General features: G+C 34.0%; 2 protein-coding genes across 2 annotated transcripts in view; one reads left to right on the top strand and one right to left on the bottom strand.

The window, feature by feature from the left end:
• Window positions 1–26,476, top strand: part of LOC111055565 (Golgi-associated PDZ and coiled-coil motif-containing protein) — an 88,962-nt gene that overhangs the window by 31,950 nt on the left and 30,536 nt on the right. The window lies entirely within an intron of this gene.
• The window catches only part of LOC111053554 (GRIP and coiled-coil domain-containing protein 2), a 33,096-nt gene that overhangs the window by 5,143 nt on the left and 1,477 nt on the right, over window positions 1–26,476 (bottom strand). Inside the window, exons 2-8 of the mRNA XM_039437562.1 lie at window positions 17,142–17,366; window positions 14,275–14,412; window positions 10,820–10,978; window positions 9,227–9,427; window positions 6,841–7,003; window positions 3,766–3,982; window positions 1,371–1,569 (exon numbers count right to left, since the gene is read on the bottom strand). Coding sequence (XP_039293496.1) covers window positions 1,371–1,569; window positions 3,766–3,982; window positions 6,841–7,003; window positions 9,227–9,427; window positions 10,820–10,978; window positions 14,275–14,412; window positions 17,142–17,366 — 1,302 coding nt within the window. The remainder of the gene's footprint in view (window positions 1–1,370; window positions 1,570–3,765; window positions 3,983–6,840; window positions 7,004–9,226; window positions 9,428–10,819; window positions 10,979–14,274; window positions 14,413–17,141; window positions 17,367–26,476) is intronic.

Raw genomic sequence — 26,476 nt, 5'->3', positions numbered from 1 at the left:
GGTTTGCAATATCAAGATTGATAAGGGAGGTGGACCAGAGAATAGTTCGAATAGCGTACTATGGATATTTCCAGCCAGCTCTAACGTATGGCCTGATATTCTGGGGTGCGGCACCCGCTTCATTGATGGCCTTCAGAGTGCAAAAACGGCTACTGAGAATGATGTTTAGGAAGCCACCAAGCAGACATGCAGAGAGTTATTCAGGGAAGCTAAGATCCTGCCGTTGCCATGTCTGTATATCTTGGAGGCTGCATTGTATGGATTTTCCCGCAAGGACGAGTGGACTACAGGCGCTACAACACACGGGCAAGGAATATGCTGAGACTCCAACCTCATCGAACAAGATTCTTTGAAGCTAAGCCAGAGCATGTCAGTCGAAGGATCTTAAACGCACTACCAGTGGAAATTCTCGATACTTCAAATAGAAGAACATTCAAGAGACTACTGAGGAGTTGGCTACAAGAGAGATGTTTCTACAGTTTACTGGAGTTTTTCTCATATACAGTGTGAGAAATAAACCTAAGTGAAATATTATAATAGTTAAGATGATGTCATCTTTATTTTTTGGACTTCAAATATTCACGGAGGTTTTGATGACCTGACAGATTGTATGATTTTATTGTAACTGACCAATGCTAAACATTTAATGTAAAATGTACATGCATGAATAAATATTATTATTATTATTATCATTATTATTATCATACACATATGATGAACATATGTGCTTGTCAAGTTCCGTTCAATCTAATAGAATCTATAAAGATAAAGCTATTAAAATGTTGTTAATAACTTTGGTGTGAATGCAGCTTTAACAAGTCTTCTGCTTTATGCTTTTGAGTCATGTAATTCAGAATTCTTCACTGTTTACTCAACCTGTAGAGTAGTAATTTAACTTGGGATATTTCAAATTCCTAGTTACTGATTTCTGTTTACTCAACTTGTAAGTTGTAATTAAACTTGGTTTCTGTTTACTCAACTTGTAAAGTTGTTATTCAACTTGGAATATTTCTGGGTACTATTTCAGTTTATGTTAGGAATATTCATGTACCTATTATAGGTACATATATGTACCTATTTATTATTTATTTAAGAAATTCCTTATTGTATTGTGTCCATACAGGTTAGCAGACTTCCTTGTTGAATAATGTTTGATTGATGTATGTTATGTGGTATCTGTTATGTTGCAATATGAGGGATGGTAGATATTAGATTACACTTTGACGTGTCATATACTGCGGGATCGTTGCTCCCTTAATGTAGTTTAATAATTGTGACGAACAAGAAAAGTAAAGTAATATTTATGTACTATCTATGATTTACGTTAGAAATAAAGTCAATAATAATAATTAATATTGTGTCCTTCTTACTTGTAGTACCGATGCAATGATTTCGTTCATTTTAGTCAAGTCTAGTATTCCCCTCTCGAATCTTTCTCTGTCCTCCTTATTCTTCTCTGTCAATGAAATGACAATTTTTGTCAGATGTGATAGACTTCGCATCGTCTGTGTTTTGTACTCTTTGATCATCTGCATTACTTCAACCAATCGAGTGTCCATCCGTGATGTTCTGTGAAATAACAAACAACTTTCATTAGAGGAATCATCAAAATCGTTTTCACCGTCCAACAATTGAATTTTAAAATTTAAATATTTCTTATCATTATTGATATACAGTAAATAACAAACTAATACATCTCAAACAACAATATTAGTTTTTCGATTTCAATTTTTTGTTTCGTTTAGTCTACCCTGTGAGGGAGCACTTGAATATTTTCAATTCATGCAACTAAAGCCGCGTTTACACCAAAGTTATTAACAAAATGTTAATAACTCAATCCCTATAGATTCTATTAGATTGAACGGAACTTGACAAACACATATGATCATCATGACTGTGTTTGATAAGTTATGTTCAATCTAATAGAATCTATAAGGATTAAGTTATTAACATTTTGTTATTAACTTTGGTGTAAACGCGGCTTAAGAAATTATGAAATTACTGGTTTGATAAGGGAAACTATCTTCCAAATCGGAATCAAGACCTACAAGGAAAACATTTGACTTCTGAGATTGAACTTCTCTATATTATTATTTGAAGTAAGAGATTTTAATTATAAATAAAAATATAAATCTGAGTACCCTTTTTAAAATTATTTTGTCACATAATATATTCATATATTTTTTATAATGTCATTATCAAGTGATTGGAAAATAATTTTTTTTTTAAATATATTATTGGAAACTAAATAATTTTTTTATTATTTTTTTTCCAACCACTTGATAATGGCATTATAAATATATATGCATATATTATGTGACAAAATAATAATTTTAAAAAGGGTACTCAGATTAATATTTTCTTTATATTCAAAAAGTAGCTCTAAAGAAAAAAAGACAAGAGGTTCAAAGTTTAAGTTATGCTTATGAAATGCATGCACTTTTTTCATCAACATTTGTCTGATAAAGGCTCCATTGATAAGCTGGCCATTGATAAACGTTCCAAGTCAACATGACCACCAGAATAGTCTCCGATTGGCTAAATCTCATCATCAATACCTGCCTGATTCACAGCCAATCGTAGGATATTATGGGTTTTTTGTTGGCTTATTGAAACTTTCGTCACTGGTCAGATATAGCGAGATCTACGTTTCTATAGCAGGAGGGAAAGATAGGAGAAAAACGTTGCCGATCCTCTGTCTTGTCAACGCCTTCTATAGACCGTAGCTGATACAGGTTTATTGATATAATATTAACTGTTCATTCTCATTTAAAATGATCAATTATATTTTATTAAGCAAGGAATTATATTTTTCAAGAATTTCATAATGAATTTTCATAATCAAGATGAAATATTTTGTTAATTAATCAATGATTCTAAATTGTTAAAAGATGATCTGGCAACAGAGCAAAGCGAGAAAGAGATAGCGCTATCCGCTTTGTTGTATGATAGACAAGGATAGCAATACCATCGCTAATCAAACACTGCCATTATAACGTGGACCTCACTATATAATGTTATTTCAAAGCTCTTAAAGACACTGATGCCTCAAAAACTATGGAGACTTAATAGGAAATACAATATTATTGAACAATTGTATACAGTGTATGTTTTGTGCGAACTATTTGTATTTTCTGACTAAATTTCTTAATATCTGTATTCAGGGATAGAAACAGTCTTGAATGCCTGTTGATTAAACCCGAATTTTGTTAATACATAAATTACTGTCAATAAATTGAAGTTTTGAAGCATCCAAATTTTAAAAATCTATTTTGTGAAAATAATTAAGGACTGAACATTTTGTGAAGTGAACAACAACAAGAGAGCCCATTTCGGACTAAGTATAACCATAGAGAAACAATAGCATAAGTAGATTTCCCATGGTATAGGGCGTTTATGTCGCAAATTTTACTATTATCTCAAGCCGATAGTCCACGTAGTTCTTTCCTGTGAAGCTTCATGACGCTGGTAGTCTCTCAAATTGTGCCGTTCATACACTATCACTCCAACAAAACAGTGAAAATTGACAATAATCGACAGTAATCGGCTTGAGATAACAGTAAAAGTTGCGACATAAATTCCCTAACCATAGGATATCTACTTACGCTATTGTTTCTCTATGGTATAAACTTATCTAAATTTGGGAGCGGAATAGCACAAGGTTACCTTATTTTTCTCTCCCTATCATTTTAATGATTAACTTGATTGTATGAAACAATAAAGAATAAATAAATAAATGAATGAATGTAAGAAGCTTCAACTCACTTATTAGTGATCGTGTATATAATTTTCTCAAGTATGCTGGAGAGTGTGATTTCCATATCCTTTAACTCCTCGTTTCTGTTGGAATAATGGACAGATTTGTTGAATGAGTCGATAAACAGATTTTGTGACGTCAGCGACATTTGCAGGTTGGAGTCCATCTGTTCCTTGTGTTCTTGTAGCATACGTTTCAGCACGTCTAGTATCAGGTTCATGTAATCTGAAACAACAGATAATTGAACGAGCGTCAGCGAGTTCTCACTTTTGACTTACTGAAGGCCAAAATCGTTGTCAGTCTGTTTGTTTGTTGTATTATAACTTTGTAGAATTCATTGATCAGCTTGATTCATCATTCAGCTTCAAGTATACAGGATGGGTGAAAAGTCGGAGATCGGCTTAATATCTCATAAACAAAGGTTATTTGATGATAGGTGTGATTGGGGATCCTACTCAAATGGAAAAATCTACTTTACTATGACTAAAAATTTGGTCCGCCATCATGGATCTGCCACTTCGAATGCAACTTCATTTTTTTAAATAGGAAGTGCATCATACGATAAATGATTTCGATACGTAATTTCAAGAGAAAATGGGGTCCTATAAATAAAGTAGGGATCCTACTCAAATTGAAAATACTACTTTACTATGACTTTAAAAATCTGGTCCGCCATCTTGGATCCGCCATTTTGAAAGCAACTTCATTATTTAAAATAGGAAGGTGGTCATGCGATACATGAGTTTGATAAGGAATTTTAAGAAAAAATGAATGGCGAAAACCGCACATCGATATCTCAAACTGTTTAGAAGATAGTCACATTATTAATCAATACCACTCTTGTATTTCATTTCTGATTTGCATGGTATTGATTAATAATGTGAATATCTTCCAAACGGTTTGAGATATCGATGTGCGGTTTTCGCCATTCATTTTTCTTAAAATTCCTTATCGAATTCATGTATTGCATGACCACCTTATTTAAAATAATAAAGTTGCTTTCAAAATGGCGGACCAGATTTTTAAAGTCATAGTAAAGTAGTATTTTCAATTTGAGTAGGATCCCCAATCACACCCACCATCAAATTACCTATGTTTATGAGATATTAAGCCGTTCTCGGACTTTTCACCCATCCTGTATAACAAAAAGAATTCATTGCATGCGATTGCAACAGTTTTCTCATTCATTCATTCATTCATCAGCTGTGGCTACTAGGTCGTCTCATTCACTCAAAATATGGCCTTTTAGACTCAATTTGGAGACTCATAGACTCAATATGTTACCTCATAGACTCAATTTGTCACCTCATAAACCCAATATTGTACCTTATAAACCCAATATCCGGCCCATAGACCAGATATTTCAACCCATAGACCCAATATGATGACTTATATTGACGTGTGCATGCAGACGTCTGATTTTTCCTCCACCTGTCTGTTGCTGTACGTTGCTGTTGCAGTGACGTTTATTGGCTTTCAAATGTTTTATCATTTTTAGGAAGCATTTGTCATTGAACCATCATATCAATTTATAATCATTCAAATTATATTCTTTCAAACAAGTTCAAAACTTATATTTCTACAAAAAATAACTAACTTGTAGCCTATTGTTGGCTTGCATGTTGTATTGTATTTTGTTTTGTTGAAAAATGAAAATATTCTGACCTGTTATTGAACTGACACTGAACTCCTCCTATACTAAATTGAAATAATAATTATTATTTTTACCTTACATAGGAGTATAATATTATTATCAATTGAATTTCTGCTCCTTCTTCTTTCGGACATGTTATTCATTATCAAAATTTGGGAATAGAGCAGTTTTGAGCAGTTTTATCTGTTGTTCTTTTCCGATCTTATTTATACAATTTTTTATTATATCCACAAATAAAATAAATAAATAAATTGAGGACCTGGCCTGACATAGAGCACATGGTTCTATGTACCCTTTTTCCGGCAATCGTTTCAAACGAACCGCCATGATTTTCTGTTCATGATTGCCAACTTTCACATAGATATCTTCTTCCTGTGATATTTTACATAAACTTGATTAAAGTGGCGACAGCGGATGTTCATTGAAATAGTTCCCTCTTTCACCGTTTAGAGATTTAATTAAGTGAGCTTGTGAACTGTTAGGTTATGTGTTATGTTCATTATTCCATAGTTTTATAAAATCATCATGGAAGTAGTAGTTGAACAAAAACGAAGATATAAAATATAAAATCACACAAATGTGAAACGAGATAATGCCAAAACTCAAATCTTCATAAGCTCCCAAAATTTCCCAAAAATGAGCTTTTGCCTTATGTGCCGTCCTGCAAGGTCCTCAATTATTATTTATTATTAAAAACACAGGAAACAAGACAAACAAACAAAACAAGAATTACTATCGTTGGAGTAAGTGATAACGCGCCTGTCTGATAATCAAGAGAACCCGAGTTCGAATCTCGACCTGAGCGAAAAAAGTTTTTGACCACAGCACAATAACATAGATACGGCCACCCCGTCTTTCAGAGGAGACGATAAGACGTCGGTCCCGACTACCTAAAAAGTAGTCGTCATCTCTCATCATCATCCCTCTCACTCATTACCCACGCACAAGCCTAAGAGCTTATGTGGGCATTACCCGCAGTATTATTATTATTACGATCTAACTATATTGTTATTACTATTCAATATCGGGGCATCGAGCTTCGCTCGTCATTTTTTTTATTGATAAACAGAACACAATTCTCTAAAATGATCGTGTTCATATTTCACAGCTGGCTATATGTCATCTTATGAATTTCGGGGATGCGATATTTTGATTTTTCACATACTCACTCGCTCACACACTTTTTTCTATCCACAGCTGTTTCAGCCAAGGATGAATTAATCTTTTAATGTCGTTCAGCGAGTTTTCCCAAGGATGAGACTTCAATCGAATCTTTATATCATAAACCTACTATGTTCCAAATTTCGTGAAAATCGTTAGAGCCATTTTCGAGATACGTTAAACATAAATAACCAGATATATAAATACAGAAATCGCTCGCTTAATATTATAGGATTCTCGAATGAGAATAGAGGTTGAATTTACGTACTTTCTTGAGATTCTGGCTCGGCAAACCTAGCCTCTGATTGTAGCAATGATTGGAAATCCTCCCTGAGTTGACGTCGCGTGATGTTGCCAATTTTCAGCAGATGCTTTGCGGTGGTCTCCAGTGACATGAATCGACTCCAGAGGTTGTTGTACATGCTTGTGATCTGTTGACAAGCAAACAGTTTAGAGTTTTGCTGCTGTTTTAATTGCTATAGACGAAATAAAAACTGCTCAACATTATAATTATTAGAACTTGTAGGCTATCAGTACAAATGTTTTTATAGTTCAATTTACTTTTGTGATCTGCTCCAAAACTCTCTGGCATCAATCTCTGGCAGAGTTAAGAAGATATTGAATCAAAGACAAAGCGTTTTTCAGCCATTTTGTAATGGTAATGTGCAGGGAAGAAGAACAGGGGGATGTCCAAGGCATTTGTATGAAAATTGGATACTTGATATTATTGTTGTAGATAGTTATAATATGTATGTAGATAGTAGATAGATACCTTGTTGGATTGGGTAGATAAGATGGAAAAGAAGAAGGACTGCTGCAGAGATTGAGAGAATGACGATGGATAAGGAATCAGGGATGAAATCATGAAATGTGCTGAGAGGGCTTTAAAAAATTGTAGTGACTTCTCATTATTTGTGTTTTGTCTCTCTCTCTCTCTCTCGCTCTCTCTCTCTCTCTCTCACCCAGCCCACATTGCTAGTTCAACATTAAAGCTTCCCGATCAAAGGCTTTTTCGAATAGTCAAGCTTGTTAGAGATATCTTGAAATACGGTAATCCGAACTATTTTAAAGATGATTTCAAATTTGTCTCTGAAGGTAGGAGGATAGATGCTTCACATACTAGAACCGGAGAAAGTACTTTAAGGATACCCAATCATCGAACTACTATTTTCACAAAATCCTTCTTAGTCAGTGCCTGTCGTGCATGGAATGCACTTCCTGTTTCTATCAGGTCCATAGAGAGCCGAGCGAGCTTCATCCTGGCTTTAAAAAAAACATCTTCTGGAACAAATGACTGAAACTGTCCGGCCCTAGAACGATCACATGACAACCATCCCCCACCCATCCAACAAATACAAACCTTTAAACCTGTTATAGAATGAATTGTGTATATATATATTATATAAACTCATGTTTTTTAATTATCCACTGCATACTGCTGTATATTACTGAATGTTGATTACCCTTACTACTTTCAGCCTACTTCATTTTATTAATCAATAATTTGATCTTATCTACCTATATAATTATTTTAATCTATCAATTTTCTGTTTTTTTCTCTTAAATATTTATATTATATTAATTAAAACTTTTACAAAATTCCCATTAATAAATAAATCCTTAGCTTAATTAATTAAATTAACGTTTTGGTAGAGAGTTAGTGGGGAGGATATTTTTAATATTCTTTCCGAAGAATGGACATTGATATGTCCAAAGCTCCGCCAATTTATGTAGATGCATAACAATATAATTATCCATAGTTATTATATTACAAATTACTTTTTCATATAATATTTTTCAGTAATTATTTTCTTAGTCTATATTATGTAAATTCATCTATAATTTTGCTGTATTGTAAGCTATTGTATATAAGTGTATAAGCCAGTATATATTGTAATCTACATAAATAAAGTACTCAATCAATCAATCAATCTCTCTCTCTCTCCCCATCTCTCTTTATGTAGAGTGTTAATGGGAAGAATATTCTAGAGTATCATTTTCCAAGTGTGAACTCATTACCTGTACAGAGTGACCTATAAAGTTCTATTAATTCACATAATAATTATAATTACAAGTTGCGGATTTCAAAAACAGTACAATAGTTGATGAGCGAGTTCTTCAGCCTGAGCGTTTTAATTGCAGTATTTGATTAACATTGGTGTTGCTACCATGTCTAACATTCGACATAGCAGATAGCGCTATCCTTTTCTAGCCCTGCAACGTTGCCAGATCATGTGGCTAATTATTCAACAAATTTTAGGTAACTCTGTATCAAAAGTAAATTCGTATGGCTTTTGTTGGTGGGGAGTCCCTGCGGGCAGTCTCACCGCCTGAATGTATAATTTAAGCCGTCAATGGGCCTTACGACTGTCATCATAGCCACCTCTAATACAAGGCCCCGGCCTACGATATTGCAACGTCGCAGTGTAGGCCTAGAATCTAATACACGATTGGTGAAAAAGTTTTAAAAAAATACCAGCTGATCTTTTTCACCAATAATGTATTAGATTCTAGGCCTACGCTGCGACGTTGCAATATCGTAGGCCGGGGCCTTGTATTATAGGTGGCTATGCTGTCATACTTCAGCCGGGACCGACAATTAACGTTACTCTGTTACTCAGTTTAACGTAATGGATGATCAATAGTTAGACTACCTTATCCTCGATCCTCCTGCTCTCGAAGTTGATCTGCTGTCGTAAGTCTCGGTCGGTGTCTGCAGACAGTATGCGGACGTTTTCGTCGTCGCGGACCATCGCCGTCTGCGCAGTGTCGTTGAGTCTGCTGCCGATGTCCTTCACCGAGCTGGACAGCTCTTCCAACTGTTGGCGGCTGCCAGCTGACTCTGATTTTATTGCCTGCAAAACAAACAACAAATTGAATTATTTTTATTTATCCATTCATTGTACAAAACACTATAATCATAATATAGTTATGACATTGGAGGAAAAACTAGGCTGAGCCTGTTCTATTTCTCTAGAATTAGAACATGGTTGAGATTTTTCCAAGGGGGAAGAAAATTCATCAATAAATAAAGTGAAATTGATAACAGTGGGACGTCCAAAGTATTCGTATGAGGGTCGAGTTGAGGGGATAGGACGGAGAAAAGGAAAGACTGTTCCAGAGATGAAGAGAATGGCGATGTATGGGGAATTATGGAAGATAATAATATCTTGAGAATGTACTGAGGAAAGACAAAGAAGAAGGAGAAGAACAAGAAGAGGGTGAGGAAGAAGAAGAAGAAGATGAAGAAGAAGAAGAACAAGAAGAGGGTGAGGAAGAAGAAGAAGAAGAAGAACAAGAAGAGGGTGAGGAAGAGGAAGAAGAAGAAGAACAAGAAGAAGAAGAAGAAGAAGAAGAAGAAGAAGGTGAAGAAGAAGGAGAAGAACAAGAAGAGGGTGAGGAAGAAGAAGAAAAAGAAAAATAAGAAGAGGAAGAAGAAGAAGAAAAAAGAAAAATAAGAAAAATAAGAAAAATAAGAAGATGAAGAAGAAGAAAAAGAAAAATAAGAAGAAGAAGAAGAAGAAAAAGAAAAAGAGGAAAAGTAGAATAAGAAGAGGAAGAGGTGGAAGAAGAAGAAGATAGAAGAAAAGAAGGAAGACAAAGAAAGAAAAAATGGAAAGGAGGATGAGGAAATAGAAAGAGAAGAGGGAGCAGAGGATGAAGAAATAGAAGAAGAAAATAAATATAATAAATGAGTGAATTTGATAAAATATTACTAAAATGATACACCAGCTCTTGTTCTCGAGAGTTGTAATCTTTATGGTCAGGTTGGAAACTTTTCAAACTGCCTAGTGTGATACCACTAGGTTGATTATTATAATCTGTGCAAATTTACTTCAGACTTGGAGGAATATGCAGCGCAGAGAAATGGATGGAGATCAGCCAATTACATTGATTAATTGAGTAATAGGTGGAAGCGCAGTTGCCAATTTGTCAGTCGTCTGACCGCTCCCAGACAGGTAACTTCGCATGTGTAGCATGAGCACATGATCAGTCACTAGAAGTTGGAGATCGCTGGCCGCTTCAAAACGGCAACATCGCGCCTCTGTATCCCTCCCGGTGTGTGCTTTCTCTGCTGCGCATGTCCATCCCAAGTCTGAAGTAAATTTGCACGAACTATCTCATACTGAAGGGTGTAGCGCGTGGCTAACCTGGTAATTTAGAAAACTGTACAGGGTATGTCTAGTTGAAACGTTTGTTTGTTTTCAATTTTTTTAATTGAATAATGTTTTACTTAGTATTTCTACCTGCAACTGTTCCTTCATAGATCGTTGTGTGTTGTTATGCTTGTCATCTATGATGGTTGACAGTGACTTTATGTCGTCCAATGTATTGGACATATCACTTATGTCATTGTCTATGTCAGTCAGGCGAGACTCCACGCGAGTGATTGACGTTTCATAAACCTGCAACAAACAAAGTTCAAAAGCTGAATTATATTTTGTTATAATTCTCAAGTGCTCATTTTTAAATAGTCATTGTAAAAATATGCATGGTTGTCGTTATGTCAGTTATCCATTTTTTCAAATAGCAATCGTTGAAAAATACTGATTAGTATTCGTAGCCATGCCTGTGAACCGTACCATTCTGACTGATACTGTTATATTATTAGAATAATTCAAAGCAATTACAAAAACAAGTACTGTGCAAAACTTAATTCAATTTTATATTGGAGTTGATTTGCATCTTTTAGGGCCTGTTTCCGAGCTCGGGATTTGGCTAAGTTGTAGACTTTAAACAGCTGGAGTAAGAAAATTGGCTTTCCGAAACGGGGCGTAGTCGCAGTCATTGACAAAGTCACGTTTGCATAAAATTTCAAAAAATAGAAAATTAAACACAAAATAAAGAGAAAATAGTGTAAAGTTTCAGCTATTTTGAATTATTGACCGAGCGAAGTGAGGTCTAAGATTCAAGTCGACGGTTTGGCATTTCTCTTAATGTTTAAATGTTTATGTGTTTATATGTTTTTATGTTGCGCATTTACGGCGAAACGCGGTAATAGATTTTCATGAAATTTGACAGGTATGTTCCTTTATAAATTGCGCGTCGACGTATATACAAGGTTTTTGGAAATTTTGCATTTCAAGGATAATATAAAAGAAAAAAGGAGCCTCCTTCATACGCCAATATTACCGTAAAAATCAGACTATAGAATTATTAATCATAAATCAGCTGTCTAGTGGACTATAATACTACCCGTTCAAAAACATCGAACATCTTGAAAATTGTATCTTTCCATCAACGTTGTAGACAGTTGCAGCCAGACCTGATAACAGCGCTCACACTCACATTCCGGGACGACATTCACGGTACGATATAGGACAGAAAGATCTATGTTTATTTAGGATTTTTTCTAGACATTTTCAATTGATAAATTATTTATTAATTTTTGAGAAAACATAACAACAGGTCAATGTAACTCACTGAGCGCGAGGTCTACTGTTCACAGAACTACTAGTTTGGAAATGTTTAATTTCGTCAAGAAAAAACGTTTCCAATTATAGAAATGAGAAAATAAAAACTGCGATTACTGTTATAAAAACTGCGACTACGCCCCGTTTTGGAAAGCTAATTTTCTGATTCCAGCTGTTTAAAGTCTAGAACTTAGCTAAATCCCGAGCTCGGAAACCGGCCCTTTATTATTTTATTCGCATCAAGTAGTCTTCTATTACTCGGCTAACCACAATCAAACTCCATTTTAATCCGTCTTGTAAATTTTAGGTCAGTTAGGTAAATTCGGTTTCAGTCAACTAATATTAATTTATATTACAAAAATCTATATGTACATCTACAAGTGATATCAACAGCAATCATAACTTGAATCTTGAATTCGATATTTTTAATTATGAGGTTTCATTAATGTAACTATGGAAATCATAGACAGGAGGAGCATTAACTAGATTTTGTCCTATTTTGCTAGTTGTGTAGAATTTTCCTGCTGAGGGTTATGCCCACATGAGGTCCGTGCTTGTGTGTTATTAAAGGGACAGTTTTGGGCAATTGGGACAGATTTAGATGAACTAATCTAAAACACTTGAACATGTTCGTCAAGTTTTAAAGTCTAATCTTAGTCGTTGTGACAACATCTTGTATGTCTTCAAACAAACTTCACAACTTCCTGTACTGTTTGGTTTTATATTTATGTATTCAATATCGGGGAACCGAGCTTTGCTCTGGAATGTAAAATCATATAAAATTTGCAACGAAAGATTGAATTTATAGTTTATATTTATTTTTTTTCAGTCGTACAATATTATTTTTACAGTTATATGAGGAGGCAAAACAGGCTTATGTCCAAAACTGTCCCTTTTTCAAATTTATACTACAGTCCAAATCAAAATCTAGGTTAAGCTACTATCACTCATCAAAATAACAAAAAGTTATTCACACTTCAAAAAACAAACACATCATCAATTACAAATAGATATACTATGAATTCGATTTAGAATGATATACCATAGAGAAACAATAGCATAAGTAGATATCCCATGGCTTAGGGCGTTTATGTTGCAACTTTTACTGTTATCTCAAGCCGATAGTCCAGGTAGTTATTTCCCGTGAAGCTTTATGACACTGGTAGTCTCTCATATTGTGCCTTTCATACACTCTCACCCCAACAAAACAGTAAAATTCGACAATAATCGGCTTGAGATAACAGTAAAAGTTGCGACATAAACGCCCTATACCATGGGATATCTACTTACGCTATTGTTTCTCTATGGATATACTATGTACTATTCTACACTAACAGCATTCAGTTACTTTTTTGGAATTTCTGAAGTAAACAATCATGTTTTCTAAAAAAAAGAGAAATAAACAAAAATAAGTTTTTCTTGCTGGATTATTCTTCTCGTGAGATCAGCTGAGGAATAACCCACACATGCACTCGCTCACTCACTTCCATTACGGTATCGACAGACGACAAAATTTTCAGCTGTTTTTCCAAGGACGTATTTATCTTTTTAATGTCCTTCAGCGAGTTATCCCAGGGTTGAGACCCAGTGCAAACGAATTTTCAAATCATGAACCTACTTTGTTTTAAATTTTGTGAGAATCGTTAGAGCCGTTTTCTAGATCTGCTCACATACAGAAATATAAACATCTAAACATATAAACTGAAATTGCTCGTTTTATAGTATAAGATTTCTTATTTGACTGCAGCTTTTGATTTAATTTATAGAGAACTCAGCTTAGAACTGATTAAATATGTCTGGAATGTCTCAACTCGAATATTATTGAACAGCTTCAATTAATCATTGCCTTTAATGCACATAGCAACTCTTATCTCCTACTCCTAATAGTGCTCATTGGAATCTTTATCATGGCTTTAATTATTGATGTTTTGAACGTTTTATTGACTCAATATGGTATTAATTATTCATAATCTCCTACTGCTTTGTAGGGTATCATAATTATTATTAATTTTGAACTTCTTTATTGACTTAGGCCCGGTTGCACAACAGCCGGTTAAATTTTAACCGTGATTAATTTCACGAGAACCAATCAGAGAAGGCGTTTCTGAAAAGACTGCTTCTCTGATTGGTTCTCGTGGAATTAATCACGGTTAAAATTTAACCGGCTGTTGTGCAATCGGCACTATGAAGATTGTTTCAAATTAGTGTGCTAATCTTAACCTCTATGGATATTCCCAAAAATTAGAATTTTAGAAGGTAGAAAAAGTGTTTTATACTGACTTAACAACCTGCATTTTGCTGTTGATTGTGTCGAGCCGCTTCTCTGCAAATATCAATTTCTGTTTTATTCTCTCGTGATTCTCGTCCACTTTTTGAACAAGTCCATCCATGGCCAGCTCCTGTCTGATCCCTTTTGTATGGATTGTCTGGAAAAAATACAAAATTGAACTATTTCCTTCAAATAAGAGTTGCTGTGATGACTTTGCAGCATTGTCTTTATAGTGTAGTCACTTATCATACAAAATATTATAATTCATAGTGCCGGTTGTACAAAAGCCGGTTAAATTTTACCGTGGTTAATTCCACGAGAACCAATCAGTTGGTAGAGAGTTAGTGGGAAGGATACTTCGAATATTCTTTCCGAAGAATGGACATTGATTTGGACATGTCCAAAGCTCCGCCAATTTATGTAGATGCATAACAATATTATCTATTTTATCCATAGTTATCACAAATTGCTTTTTTCATATAATATACAGCTCAATAATTATTTTCTTAATTCATATTTTGTAAATTCATCTATAATATTGCTGTATTGTAAGCTATTGTATATAAGTGTATAAGCCAGTATATATTGTAATCTACATAAATAAAGTACTCAATCAGTCAGAGAAGCCGTCCTATCAAAATGGCCTTCTCTGATTGATTCTCGTGGAATTAATCACGGTTAAAATTTAACAGGCTTTTGTGCAACCGGGTCATAATCATTATTCTGTCAACATGTTTGGTGACATTCACTCTATCAAGATCTCAGTTGGTCAAGAATCAGACCGGGTTGGCAACTTAACTACGACCTTACGCCTTCAATTTGTCAAGTTGCTTTCAGTTTCTGTTGCTTTCAGAAAGTCCAGTGAATACAGTATCATTTTATTTTTATTTTATAATTTCTAATATTGTCAAATTAATAAAAACAATATGAAAAATTGAAGTTTTTCCTCCAATGTCATGATATTGTATTATGATTATAGTATTTATACAATAATGAAATAAATAAATGAAAAATTAAGTACTTTTATTATTAAAAACTTCAAAATAATAAAGGGTACTTCAAGTTTTCATATTGTTTTTATCAATTTGTACAAAAATAGCCTATATAAGTGAAGAGTTTTCAGCATATTGTCATTTAAAAGCAAAAACCCAACCTCCAACCCTGGGAACATTTGTCTCAACACTTTCATTGAAATGCGCCCTGTGTGGGCTGTGAGCTCCATCCTGCTAAAACAATATTTCTCCAAAGTCATGTTCCTCAGCAAGTTCTTTCAATTTGGGGCGCAGAAACGTTTCTAACATTGCCACATAACGTTGGGAGGTGACATTGACAGTGCTATTCTCAAAGAACTATCGCCAGGACGCCCATTTAAGCATATGCGATCTTTTTCTATCGGGTTACCTCAAAAATAAAGTTTTCAAAGATCGCCCACACACCTTGGAAGAACTAAAGGAGCGAATCACAGAAGAGATCCAGGCCTTACAAATCGCAGTTGTTTTAAAACTTCATGAATACGCTACATCAGTGTATTGCTGCCGCCATTTAACTGATATAATTTTCAAAAATTAACAATAAAAACTACATTTCAAACTGAATGAACCATTGAATAATTTTTCGCCCCACTTGGATGTAATGAGCTGGTTTGCGTGCGTCATATGGAGGCCGAAAGTGATTGTTTTCTTACCAGGACGGTAAAATTTTTACGGCCCTAGGGCTGTAAAATAACCTTGAAGTCAGCTGATTCTGATTTGATGTGAACGTGTTTACAAAATAGTTTATGAAACAGAATCAGTTTATGCTTCTAGAATTGAATAAAGTATTCTACAATAAGATACTACCATTTTAATTGGATGAATGAAATACAGATAAGATATATTATAAACTATTAAAATTCTATTTTCAGAGTAGGATAGAACTTCTAACCTAAACTTCCGCAGTTGACGACAACAAGCATTGTTGACGTTGACATTCAGATTGGTAAAATTTCAAGTGTGCTATAACAGCTGATCAATAAACTTCATTATTTGTGTTTCTTATTCAAGAATCAAAACATCTATGATAATATCATCTTATTGTCTTTTGAAAGAATAAAAGCGTATAAACTCAACCTCCCACATTAGAACATAATCTTTTAGGTGATTTAGACAAATCAGAATAAAAAATAAAAATACTTGGACAATTTCCTGATATTCAGATTACCTCAGATTTGCTAGAGCTATGACCTTCCAGTTTTGCTTACGGAAGTGCCTAATAAACAATTATTCTCATATATATTATATATATATATCGTTTTATTCTTCTGTGTGGCGAAAAATAGCGTTCGCACTACGGGCGAAAATGTGTTTCCGGCTCTCAATCATATCAGCTAGTCCTCGGCCTACGGCCTCGGATTTGAAAACCGATTTCGAGCCGGAAAAGTCTCATTTTCGGCCCTAGGTGCGAAATATACAATTTCTTCAAGTTGAACCAAATACCTTAAAGAGATATAGACCCACAATGCCTATGCCTTCCCAATGATTGAAATTGAAGGCCGCCATTGGGGTATTTTAGCACGAGATATTTTATATTATTTATTTGAAATACTATAGATCACAAAAGCATTGGTGGCATTGGTATGTAATAATCTTATGGGTTGCCCCCTCAATGGCGGATTTCAATTCCAAGTAAGACACTAGCGCTGCATGTGAGTCTATGCATCTTTGAGGTCTTTGAGTTGAACGGTTCATGACTTATAACCCTTCCAAACTCGTCAATCAGCTCTGCCCCACTCTGTACAATTGGAAAAATCGTAACTCTTCTGACGGACTCTGGTCCTTAACTTTGACACTTCTTCCTATAATTAAATTATTGAAAATCTCGAATAATATTGTAGGTTTCGGTACTCACCTTGGATAATTCTTCCAATCGATGCACATTGGATGCTTCAAGTCGGTTAACTTTGATATCGAGTGAGTCGATTTTGCGCACCACACTTTCAATGCCACTGTAATCGCAGCTGTGACGCGACATCTTCATGTCGATTGTGTCCACCTTTCGCATCAGCTGATTGATGTTCTCCTCGTAGGCGAACTTCAGGCTTCTGATCTGCTCGTAGACGTGACGCATCATTATCTGTGCAGAAATCAGAACAAAATATGCCATATTACCATAGAGAAACAATTGCGTAAGTAGATATCCCATGGTATAGGGAATTTATGTCGCAACTTTTACTGTTTTCTCAAGCCGATTAATGTCGATTATTGTCAATTTTTACTGTTTTGTTGTGGTGATAGTATATGAACGGCACAATTTGAGAGACTACCAGCGTCACACAGCTGCATAGGAAAGAACTATGTGAACTATCGGCTTGGGATAACAGTAAAAGTTACGACATAAACGCCCTATACCATGGGATATCTACTTATGCTATCGTTTCTCTATGATATATTACAAATATGATACAGATAGGAGTTTGAACTTGAGCGAGGTGAAGCGAACGAAGAAGAAGAAAAAGAGGAAGAGAAGAGGAGAAGAGTAATAATTGGAGGAAGTAGAAGTAGAAGAAGAGGAGGAGGAGGAAAAAGAAGGAGGAGAAGAAGAAAAATTAGTAGAAGAAAATTATGATGATGAAGAGAAGAGGACGTAGAAAGACGAAGAAGAATAAGAGAAATAAGAAAAGAAAGAGGTAGAAGAAGAAGAATCTGAGGATTTGAAGGTGTAATGATGGGAGATGAAGAAGTGATAGAATAAGGGGGGAAATGAATGAAGAGGGCGAGAAAGATCGGAGAAGGAGGAGCAGGAGATGAAGAACAAGATATCGATTGAGAAAGAAAGAAGTAGACAAAGAAGAAGAGAAAAATATTTTTGAAGGTACAATAGATGGGGATGAAGAACTGGCGAATAAGAGGGAAGGGGAAAAACAAAGGAGAAGGCGAGAAAGAACCGAGTTGGAGGAGCAGGAGAAGCTAAACATACATTAAAAAAGAAAGAAGTATACAAAGAAGAAGAAGGTGAGGAAAAAGAAGAAGGATGCGTGGAGTTGGTGTGAGGAGCAGGAGGAAAAGAATAAAAACAAGAAGTTGAAGAAAAAAATTGAATGAAGGATAAAAGTTTTCTTATATAGTAGGCTTCTGTATTGTAGTATGATCTGTGAAATATGAATAACTAGCCGTCAGGCTCGCTTCGCTTGCCATATCCGTCTAGCCAGGGGGCTCCGCCCCCTGGACCCCCGACTGGATCGTCCAAGAGTGAGATCGGCATTTCATTTGAGCATTTTTATCATATGTTAGGACAATCCAGTCGGGGAACCAGACTAAACGTCTGGCTAACGGATATGGCTAGCGAAGCGAGCCTGATGGCTAGTAATATAATATTCCCAGGATTGCAGTGCCCAATCAATTTTCCGCGATAAATGCATTTGAATCTTCAACTTCGTGCCAACCTAACAAAGTCAACTCAACTTAATGGCAAACTGACAAATTTATTAATTTAGTTGCCAGTTACAACTGTTCGAAGAGGTACTCTATCTAGATTATAGTTCTATAGTAAAATTGATATGGAAATTTCAATATAATTAAGGGATTGGTAGAAGAAGAATATACATGCTAAAAGACGAACTTTAAACCCTTAAAAACAACCCTTAGAGTTAAAATATTGCAAAAGATTTCTTAGTGCGCCTCTAAAGGGCCAACTGAACATACCTACCAAATTGAACGTTTTGGTTCGGTAGATTTTTAGTTCTGCGAGTGAGTGAGTGAGTGAGTGAGTGAGTCAGTCAGTCAGTCAGTCAGTCAGTGAGTGAGTGCCATTTCGCTTTTATATAATATAGATTATAATATAAAATAATGAAATGATCTGTGCATTTTTATTGATGAATATGTGTTATGTATGTACAGAACTTGCAACACTATACAGTACCCCAATACAATATGTTGATTATTGATATGCCTCTCCTCTAAACTAAAAGCAATTGAGTTGCATTCCTCCGATTTGCATTCCATTTGAATATAATATCATTGACTATCTCCAACTATACTTGATTTAAATTTATTGTCAACTCATCTCTCTGTCTCAACTTGAAATTGATTCGTAATTTAGCAAGAACTTACATGATGCATTTCATCCTACGTCATCAATAACATTCTTTGATTGGTCACTACCAGACTAAACAATCCCAAACTGCATATATTGACAATCATATACCAAACTGCATATATATTGCAGTTCAATTGAATACAATCATATTCGGACGGCTATCAACGTTGCTACAAATCAAACTCTGAAACGTTCAACCGATCTCTGACGCGTTGAACGAAATTTATTGCTACCATAAAATATTAAAAACTATTGACCCTTCTTATTGACTGACAATAATCACGCTTCGATAGCGTGTCAGCATTTGTTGAATGGAATCGTTGGTGTAGCTTATGAGGGATGCTGACAGTTTTAAGTGAAACTCACTGCTTTTGATGTAGACCGCATTGATGATACAACTTTTTCTATTTGTGAATGTGGTCATCAGACCAAGTCTTTTTTAAACTCCTGTATAGTGTTTTCATGGGTTTTTCATGTGTTTCATCTCACTTTTACTGTTTATGCATGTTTTCTCAAGTTGAGCTATCATCACAGATTTAACCACAGCTTATTATTTAGTCTATGCTATCATTAAAATTTTTCTTGTTGTGTATATTCATTTGAAATGCTTATTCAACTCTTCGTTTATCTTTGAGTCATCAGTATGTTATTTCAGCACTATCAATACATGCATTTTTCTCAAATATTTCATCTAACTTCTCTATTTATATATTTTTTATTATTTCATGAATATATTCAGGTTTAGCCACAGCTTATTCAGTTTATGCTATCATTAAACTTCTCTATTAATATTTATTTTTATTTATTTTCATGAATATTCAGGTTTAGCCACAGCTTATTTAGTTATGCTATCATTAAACTTCTCTATTAATATTTATTTTTATTTATTTTCATGAATATATTCAGGTTTAGCCGCAGCTTATTAGTTATGCTATCATTAAACTTCTCTATTAATATTTATTTTATTATTTTCATGAATATATTCAGGTTTAGCCACAGCTTATTTAGTTTATGCTATCATTAAACTTCTCTATAATATTATTTTATTTATTTTCATGAATATATTCGGTTTAGCCACAGCTTATTTAGTTTATGCTATCATTAAACTTCTCTATTAATATTTATTTTTATTTATTTTCATGAATATATTCAGGTTTAGCCACAGCTTATTTAGTTTATGCTATCATTAAACTTTTTACTTTCCTTGCCCTATTACCATAGGTAAGGAAAGTATTGCTTTCCGAAAAAAATTAAGGTACCACAATTTCTAAATTTCTATACGTTTCAAGGTCCCCTGAGTCCAAAAAAGTGATTTTTGGGTATTGGTCTGTATGTGTGTGTGTGTATGAGTGTATGTGCGTCTGTGTACACGATATCTCATCTCCCAATTAACGGAATGACTTGAAATTTGGAACTTAAGGACCTTACACTATAAGGATCCGACACGAACAATTTCGATCAAATGCAATTCAAGATGACGGCTAAAATGGCAAAAATGTTGTCAAAAACAGGGCTTTTCGCGATTTTCTCGAAAACGGCTCCAACGATTTTCATCAAATTCATACCTAGAAAAGTCATTGATAAGCTCAATCAACTGCATCAAGTCTCATATCTGTAAAAATTTCAGGAGCACTGCACCATCTATGCAAAGTTTGATTTAGATTCCCAATTATCAGGCTTCAGATACAATTTAAACAAAAAATTTCGAGTGGAAAAGATTGAGCATGAGAATCTTTACAATTAATGTTCAGTAACATTTTCACCTAAAATTAAAAATAAGCTCGAAATTCGAGAAAATGTTATTATTTCAATTGCAAACTGTTGGCAACTGTTGATTCTATTAAATCATTCACTATGAAGAGATAGCCTAGCAGACCTCGTGTGTTTCCAGCGTTATTGCCCTGTCACCAGCTGACTCAAATCTTTGAATAGTAGACTTGAGATGCGCGGGAACACTAGCGTCAGGTGATAAATTCTCATAACGGCAAGGAAAGTTGTGTGAGTGCGCCACACCAGATTTTTCTCAAATATTTCATCTAACCTTCTCCATTTATACAGGGTGTGATTCTCAATTATGGTAAAATAATTTAATACGTGATATAGTAGAGGTAAAAATAAGAAAAAAAGTTCTTATAAACATATAATTTATATCCTTAAACGCTTCATTAGCGAGCTATACAGGTTGAAAGATTTCGCCCGGAATTCAGTCCCTCTGGTGAAATACACCGATGCTGAATTGTTTGGGGACTAGTTTTTGAAAAACTTATGCTGAATTCATGTGGAAAATATCTGAAAAGTTGGATAAAACTAGTCTGGAAGCTGTAGTGTGAGTAGTTTTTGAGAAAAAAGTTGAAATATACAAAAAATCTAAGTAGAAAAACGCAGACTTCCACGTTTGATGTCCAATAACTTTCTTTAATGACCAGTAAACAAATAATTTTTCGCAATATAAATTGTAGGAAATTGATTCTGAAAAGAATTATGTAAGCTGTGTAAACTGAGACTAGTTTTATTCAATTTTTTAGATACTTTTCCATATGAATCCACCATAAGTTTTTCAAAAACTAGTCCCAAAACAATGGTGTATTTCACCAGAGGAACTGAATTCAGGACGAAATCTTTCACCCTGTATAGCTCGCTAATGAAGCGTTTTATGGTTATTGTTATAAGAACTTTTTTCTTATTTTTACCTCTATTATCACGTATTAAATTATTTTACCATAATCAAGAATCATTGTATTTTCATGAATATATAATCAGGTTTAACCACAGATTTATTTAGTCTATGCTGTCATCAAACTTTTTCTTGTTGTGTATTAATTTAAAACGCTTATTCAATACTTCTGTTTATCTATTGAGTCATAAGGCTATTTAAAGCACTATCAATAAATGCATTTTTTCTCAAATATATCATCTAACCTTCTCCATTTATAAATCTATTTTCATGAATATGTTCAGGTTTAATCAAACATTATTTTTCTTGTTGTGTATTCATTTAAAATGCTTATTCAACACATCTATTTATCTATTGAGTCATCATATTATGTTATTTAAAGCACTATCAATAAATGCATTTTTTCTCAAATATATCATCTAACCTTCTCTATTAATATTTATTTCATGAATATCTTTAATTGCATTATCAATGAATGCATTCTTTTCAAATGCATCATTTGCGACCTTTCTAATCACGTACTAATATTGCTAAACAGCTAATCAGCTCATAGTAAGATGTGGAATGTGGTAATTGGATCTGATTTATAATTATATAAGATTCATGCTGAGGGCGAGGTCCACTTGAGTCCCAGACTTGTACTTGTGTAAGTTGGAATAATAACGTGTGACTTATTTTTCAATACTAGATGAGCTAATTTAAATAAATAAATGTTAATTCCCCCCCCCACAAAAAAAAAAACTAAAACTACTAGATCAATTACAGAAAACATTAGATAAATATTACAATTACATACAATAGTTGGTTGAGAAAAAATTCTTATATAATGTGTCCTCTACATGTTTAGTTTTTTCTGTGTGGAAATTGACCTACTCCACTATGGCGTACCATGTTCCAGAGTAGGTTAGTAACACCTACTTTAACACCCTTTATTGTAGTTTATTAGTACCCTGTATTGATTGATTTTGTTATAGTGAGAATTCAATCTTCAAATTCAAACTTTCACTTTTAAACCTGTAAGAATTTAAGCTCTATTCCTGACTAGTGCTCTGCAAGGGCCTATTTAAAGCGCTCTACAAGCTGAAAACTTGACGTACTGATATCTTGAAGAACTGAAAATAGACCTATATCCACCTTCGGTTAATTAAGAATCTATTATGCAAAATTTCAAGTTAATCAGTCCAGTAGTTCAGACGTGATGATGCGTCAAACATAATTTTCCTATCTCGTGCATGGACCAATTCTCTCATTTATTATACTGTATTAGAGACTAGCCGGTAACCCGTGCTCCGCAAGGGTCCATATTAAAACTTTACAAACTGAAAACTTGAAGGGTTTAAAATCAGGCATATAACCATCCTTGGTAAATTATGAATCTATAAGTTTGATTCCAAGTTAATCAGTTCAGTAGTTCAGACGTGATGATGCATCAAACATAATTTTCCTATCCCGTACGTGTATAAGCCAGTTCTTTCCTTTATTATGTATAAAAAAAAATACTATAATCATAATACAATTATGACATTGGAGGAAAAACTAGGCTGAGCCTGTACTATCTCTCTCCAAAATTTTGATAAAATGTTAATATTGTCCAAAAGATAAGGTTATGTAATCTCACACTGCTTCGTCACTTGATTTTCGGTCCAGGAATGATGATTTAAAATTCTGAATTTTGAAGGTTTATACTCTGAATGAATCACAATAAATTAAAAACTTTAGAAATATTGCACTTATTTAAAAAATTTTATCATAGATTATAGATTAGCTGATTGACACTCTTTAGTGATCCTGTTATAGGGAGATTTCAAACTTTTAGAATATTCCTGATAAACAATATCTACACTTTCAATTCTTCATTCTACCAATGTTGATAGTCTAATTCGACTGAGTCATTGTCAATATTGTAGAACCGTTCCGTAATTGAATAAAAACACAGATATGTTGTCAAATTCTACACAGTTTTATTCAGTACACGACCATTGTTTCGTGACCACACCGGTCACATTTCCAATTTGATTCAGTCGAATCCATGGTTGTGTACTGAATAAAACTGTGTAGAATTTGACAACATATTTGTGTTTTCATTCAATTGATAGTCTAAATTTAATCTCACTGTAGTGCAGCACATAACTTAGAATACACATGATAATGTTTTTCTTATAAATGCATCTTACTGTAGCACTGTAGCACATAACTTCAAATGCACACCATTATGTTCCTTATAAATGAAAGTATGACTCTTTGAGATAGGAACGACACTTTACGATTATGCATGCAGCAATGGAATTTATTATTGTCATAACCAGGTTGGAGATAACGTTTGTTTGTAAACATCGTACTCCTGAATTATTTATTTTCTTGAAGGTTGACTGATAAGGATTTCTCATCTTATATTCATGTTGGTTAGGATCCACGCTGGTATAAACAGATTCAATCCAGGTTGACTGATAAGGGATTTCTCATATTATTTTAATGTTAGGATCCACGCTGGTAGGCCTACAATCCATCTGTCATCAGATAAAATATTTATGGTGAACAATATTGTTAGATTTACTTTTTTCTGTATGTTCTGTTAGGAAGCACTGGGTGTTACTTTAGGATGCTAACAGTTGAAAATTAATCTCCACTATCTAATTTGAATTAGTGTATTAGCCAGTATATAGTGTCACACACAAGTGACCCCAGGTATCGAACTTGACACAAGTCCCATATCTGTAAAAATTCCAGGAGCTTTGCCCCATCTATGCAAAGTTTGATTCAAGATTCCCAATTATCAAGCTTCAAATACAATTTAAACAAACAATTCCAAGTGGAAAAGATTGAGCATGAAAATCTCTACAATTAATGAATGTTCAGTAACATTTTCACCTAAAATTTAAAGTACATAAGCTCGAAATTCGAGAAAATGTTATTATTTCAATTGCAAACTGTTGATTCTATTGAATCATTCACTGTGAAGAGATAGAAGACTTCATGTGTCTCCAGTGTTATTGTCCTGTCACTAGCTGGATTGGATCTTTGAATAATAGACTTGACATGCGCGTGAACACTAGCGTCAGGTGGTAAATTTTCATAACGGCAAGGAAAGTTGTGTGAGTGCGCCACACCAGATTTTTTCTATACACTTTATTTATTTATTCAATCATTCAGGACAGAATCACCCAACTTGTAGAAAGGTACCACAGGCTAAAGCCCGGTTCCAATTATTACAATTCATAGAACAGTGAAATGTAGCTAGGTTATTTTACTAACTTGGTTATTCAATATTCCCTCCCCAACAAAGTTAATGAACTGAATAAACATGTTGGCCAAAGTTAATGTTTTCTTTACCTTCAATTGAGTCAATGTACTGAAAATATTGATATCATGCGATTTGGAATAGTCAATATTTTTCCATTACACAGTACTACATTTCAATGTGAATTTGAAGTATTATTGTTTGAACAAACTGTGGTTGGATGAATGAGATTGGATCAATGATATCAGGGGAGAGAATAGGTGATTATTTTTACATTAGTTAGGCTCACTGTATTATATTTTTCATATTTGTGGAAGGAAGTAGTGATTACATTTCAGTGGAAATGATTGTTGATTAAGAAGATAACCTGATTTAACGGTACTGATCATTGTAGTGAATATCAGTAACTACATTTTAGCGCTAGTTTTGTAATCAATTTTACATCACCATCTCAAACAAGTCTAGTACCTCGAGATGCAAATACTCAATTGGCATTGCATTTTATTTTGTAATAGTATTTCCCCATGCTGTGAAATTTGTATTGCTTTCATCATGTATTTATTTCTAAGATGTAATTTTATATTTCTGCCAATAAAAAATTTTCATTTCTTCATATTATCAGACAGTGAATGACATTATAAAAGTAAGGTTTTTAGAATTATTTCTCGATGATTGTAGTTTACAAATGTTTAATAAGATATTCAGAATTCTAGATGATTAATTATTGAATCATTCATGATGTACGATTTCTTGTATAGAGTGACCAGGTATCGAACTTGACAACGTATCTTGCAGTTTGCATCTTGTTAGATTATCAAAGAAGGAAATTCTCCGAAGGATAAAAAATGTAATTTTCCTCAAATTTCACAACTATATCACATAACCACAAATTGCTGATAGTATAAACTAGTTTCCCCATATTTTTTAGAGGATTCTACTTTCCCAATATTCTTCTCGCAAGCAGTCACCGTTTCAACGGGAGTTATTTCTGTAGAGAACATTGATAACTTCCTTAGAAAGGTTTCTTCCCTTCAAATACATCTTGAATATTTACTGATTATTGATTCTGAAAGCCAGTCCAGAAATATTATGATTATATTCACTGTTCTATTCTATTATATTTATTTACTGTTCTATTTCATTATATTATATTTACTGTTACTTGTCTCTGAAAGCCAGACCCTCAAACTTATCGTCCGATTTCAATCTTTCACCTAAATCTAAATAACGTGAAAA

Source organism: Nilaparvata lugens, chromosome 11 (genome assembly GCF_014356525.2).
Source record: "Nilaparvata lugens isolate BPH chromosome 11, ASM1435652v1, whole genome shotgun sequence".
Classification (NCBI taxonomy): Eukaryota; Metazoa; Arthropoda; class Insecta; order Hemiptera; family Delphacidae; genus Nilaparvata; species Nilaparvata lugens.
Note: the sequence above shows the minus strand (reverse complement) of the source record. Positions and strands in the feature narration are given on the sequence as shown.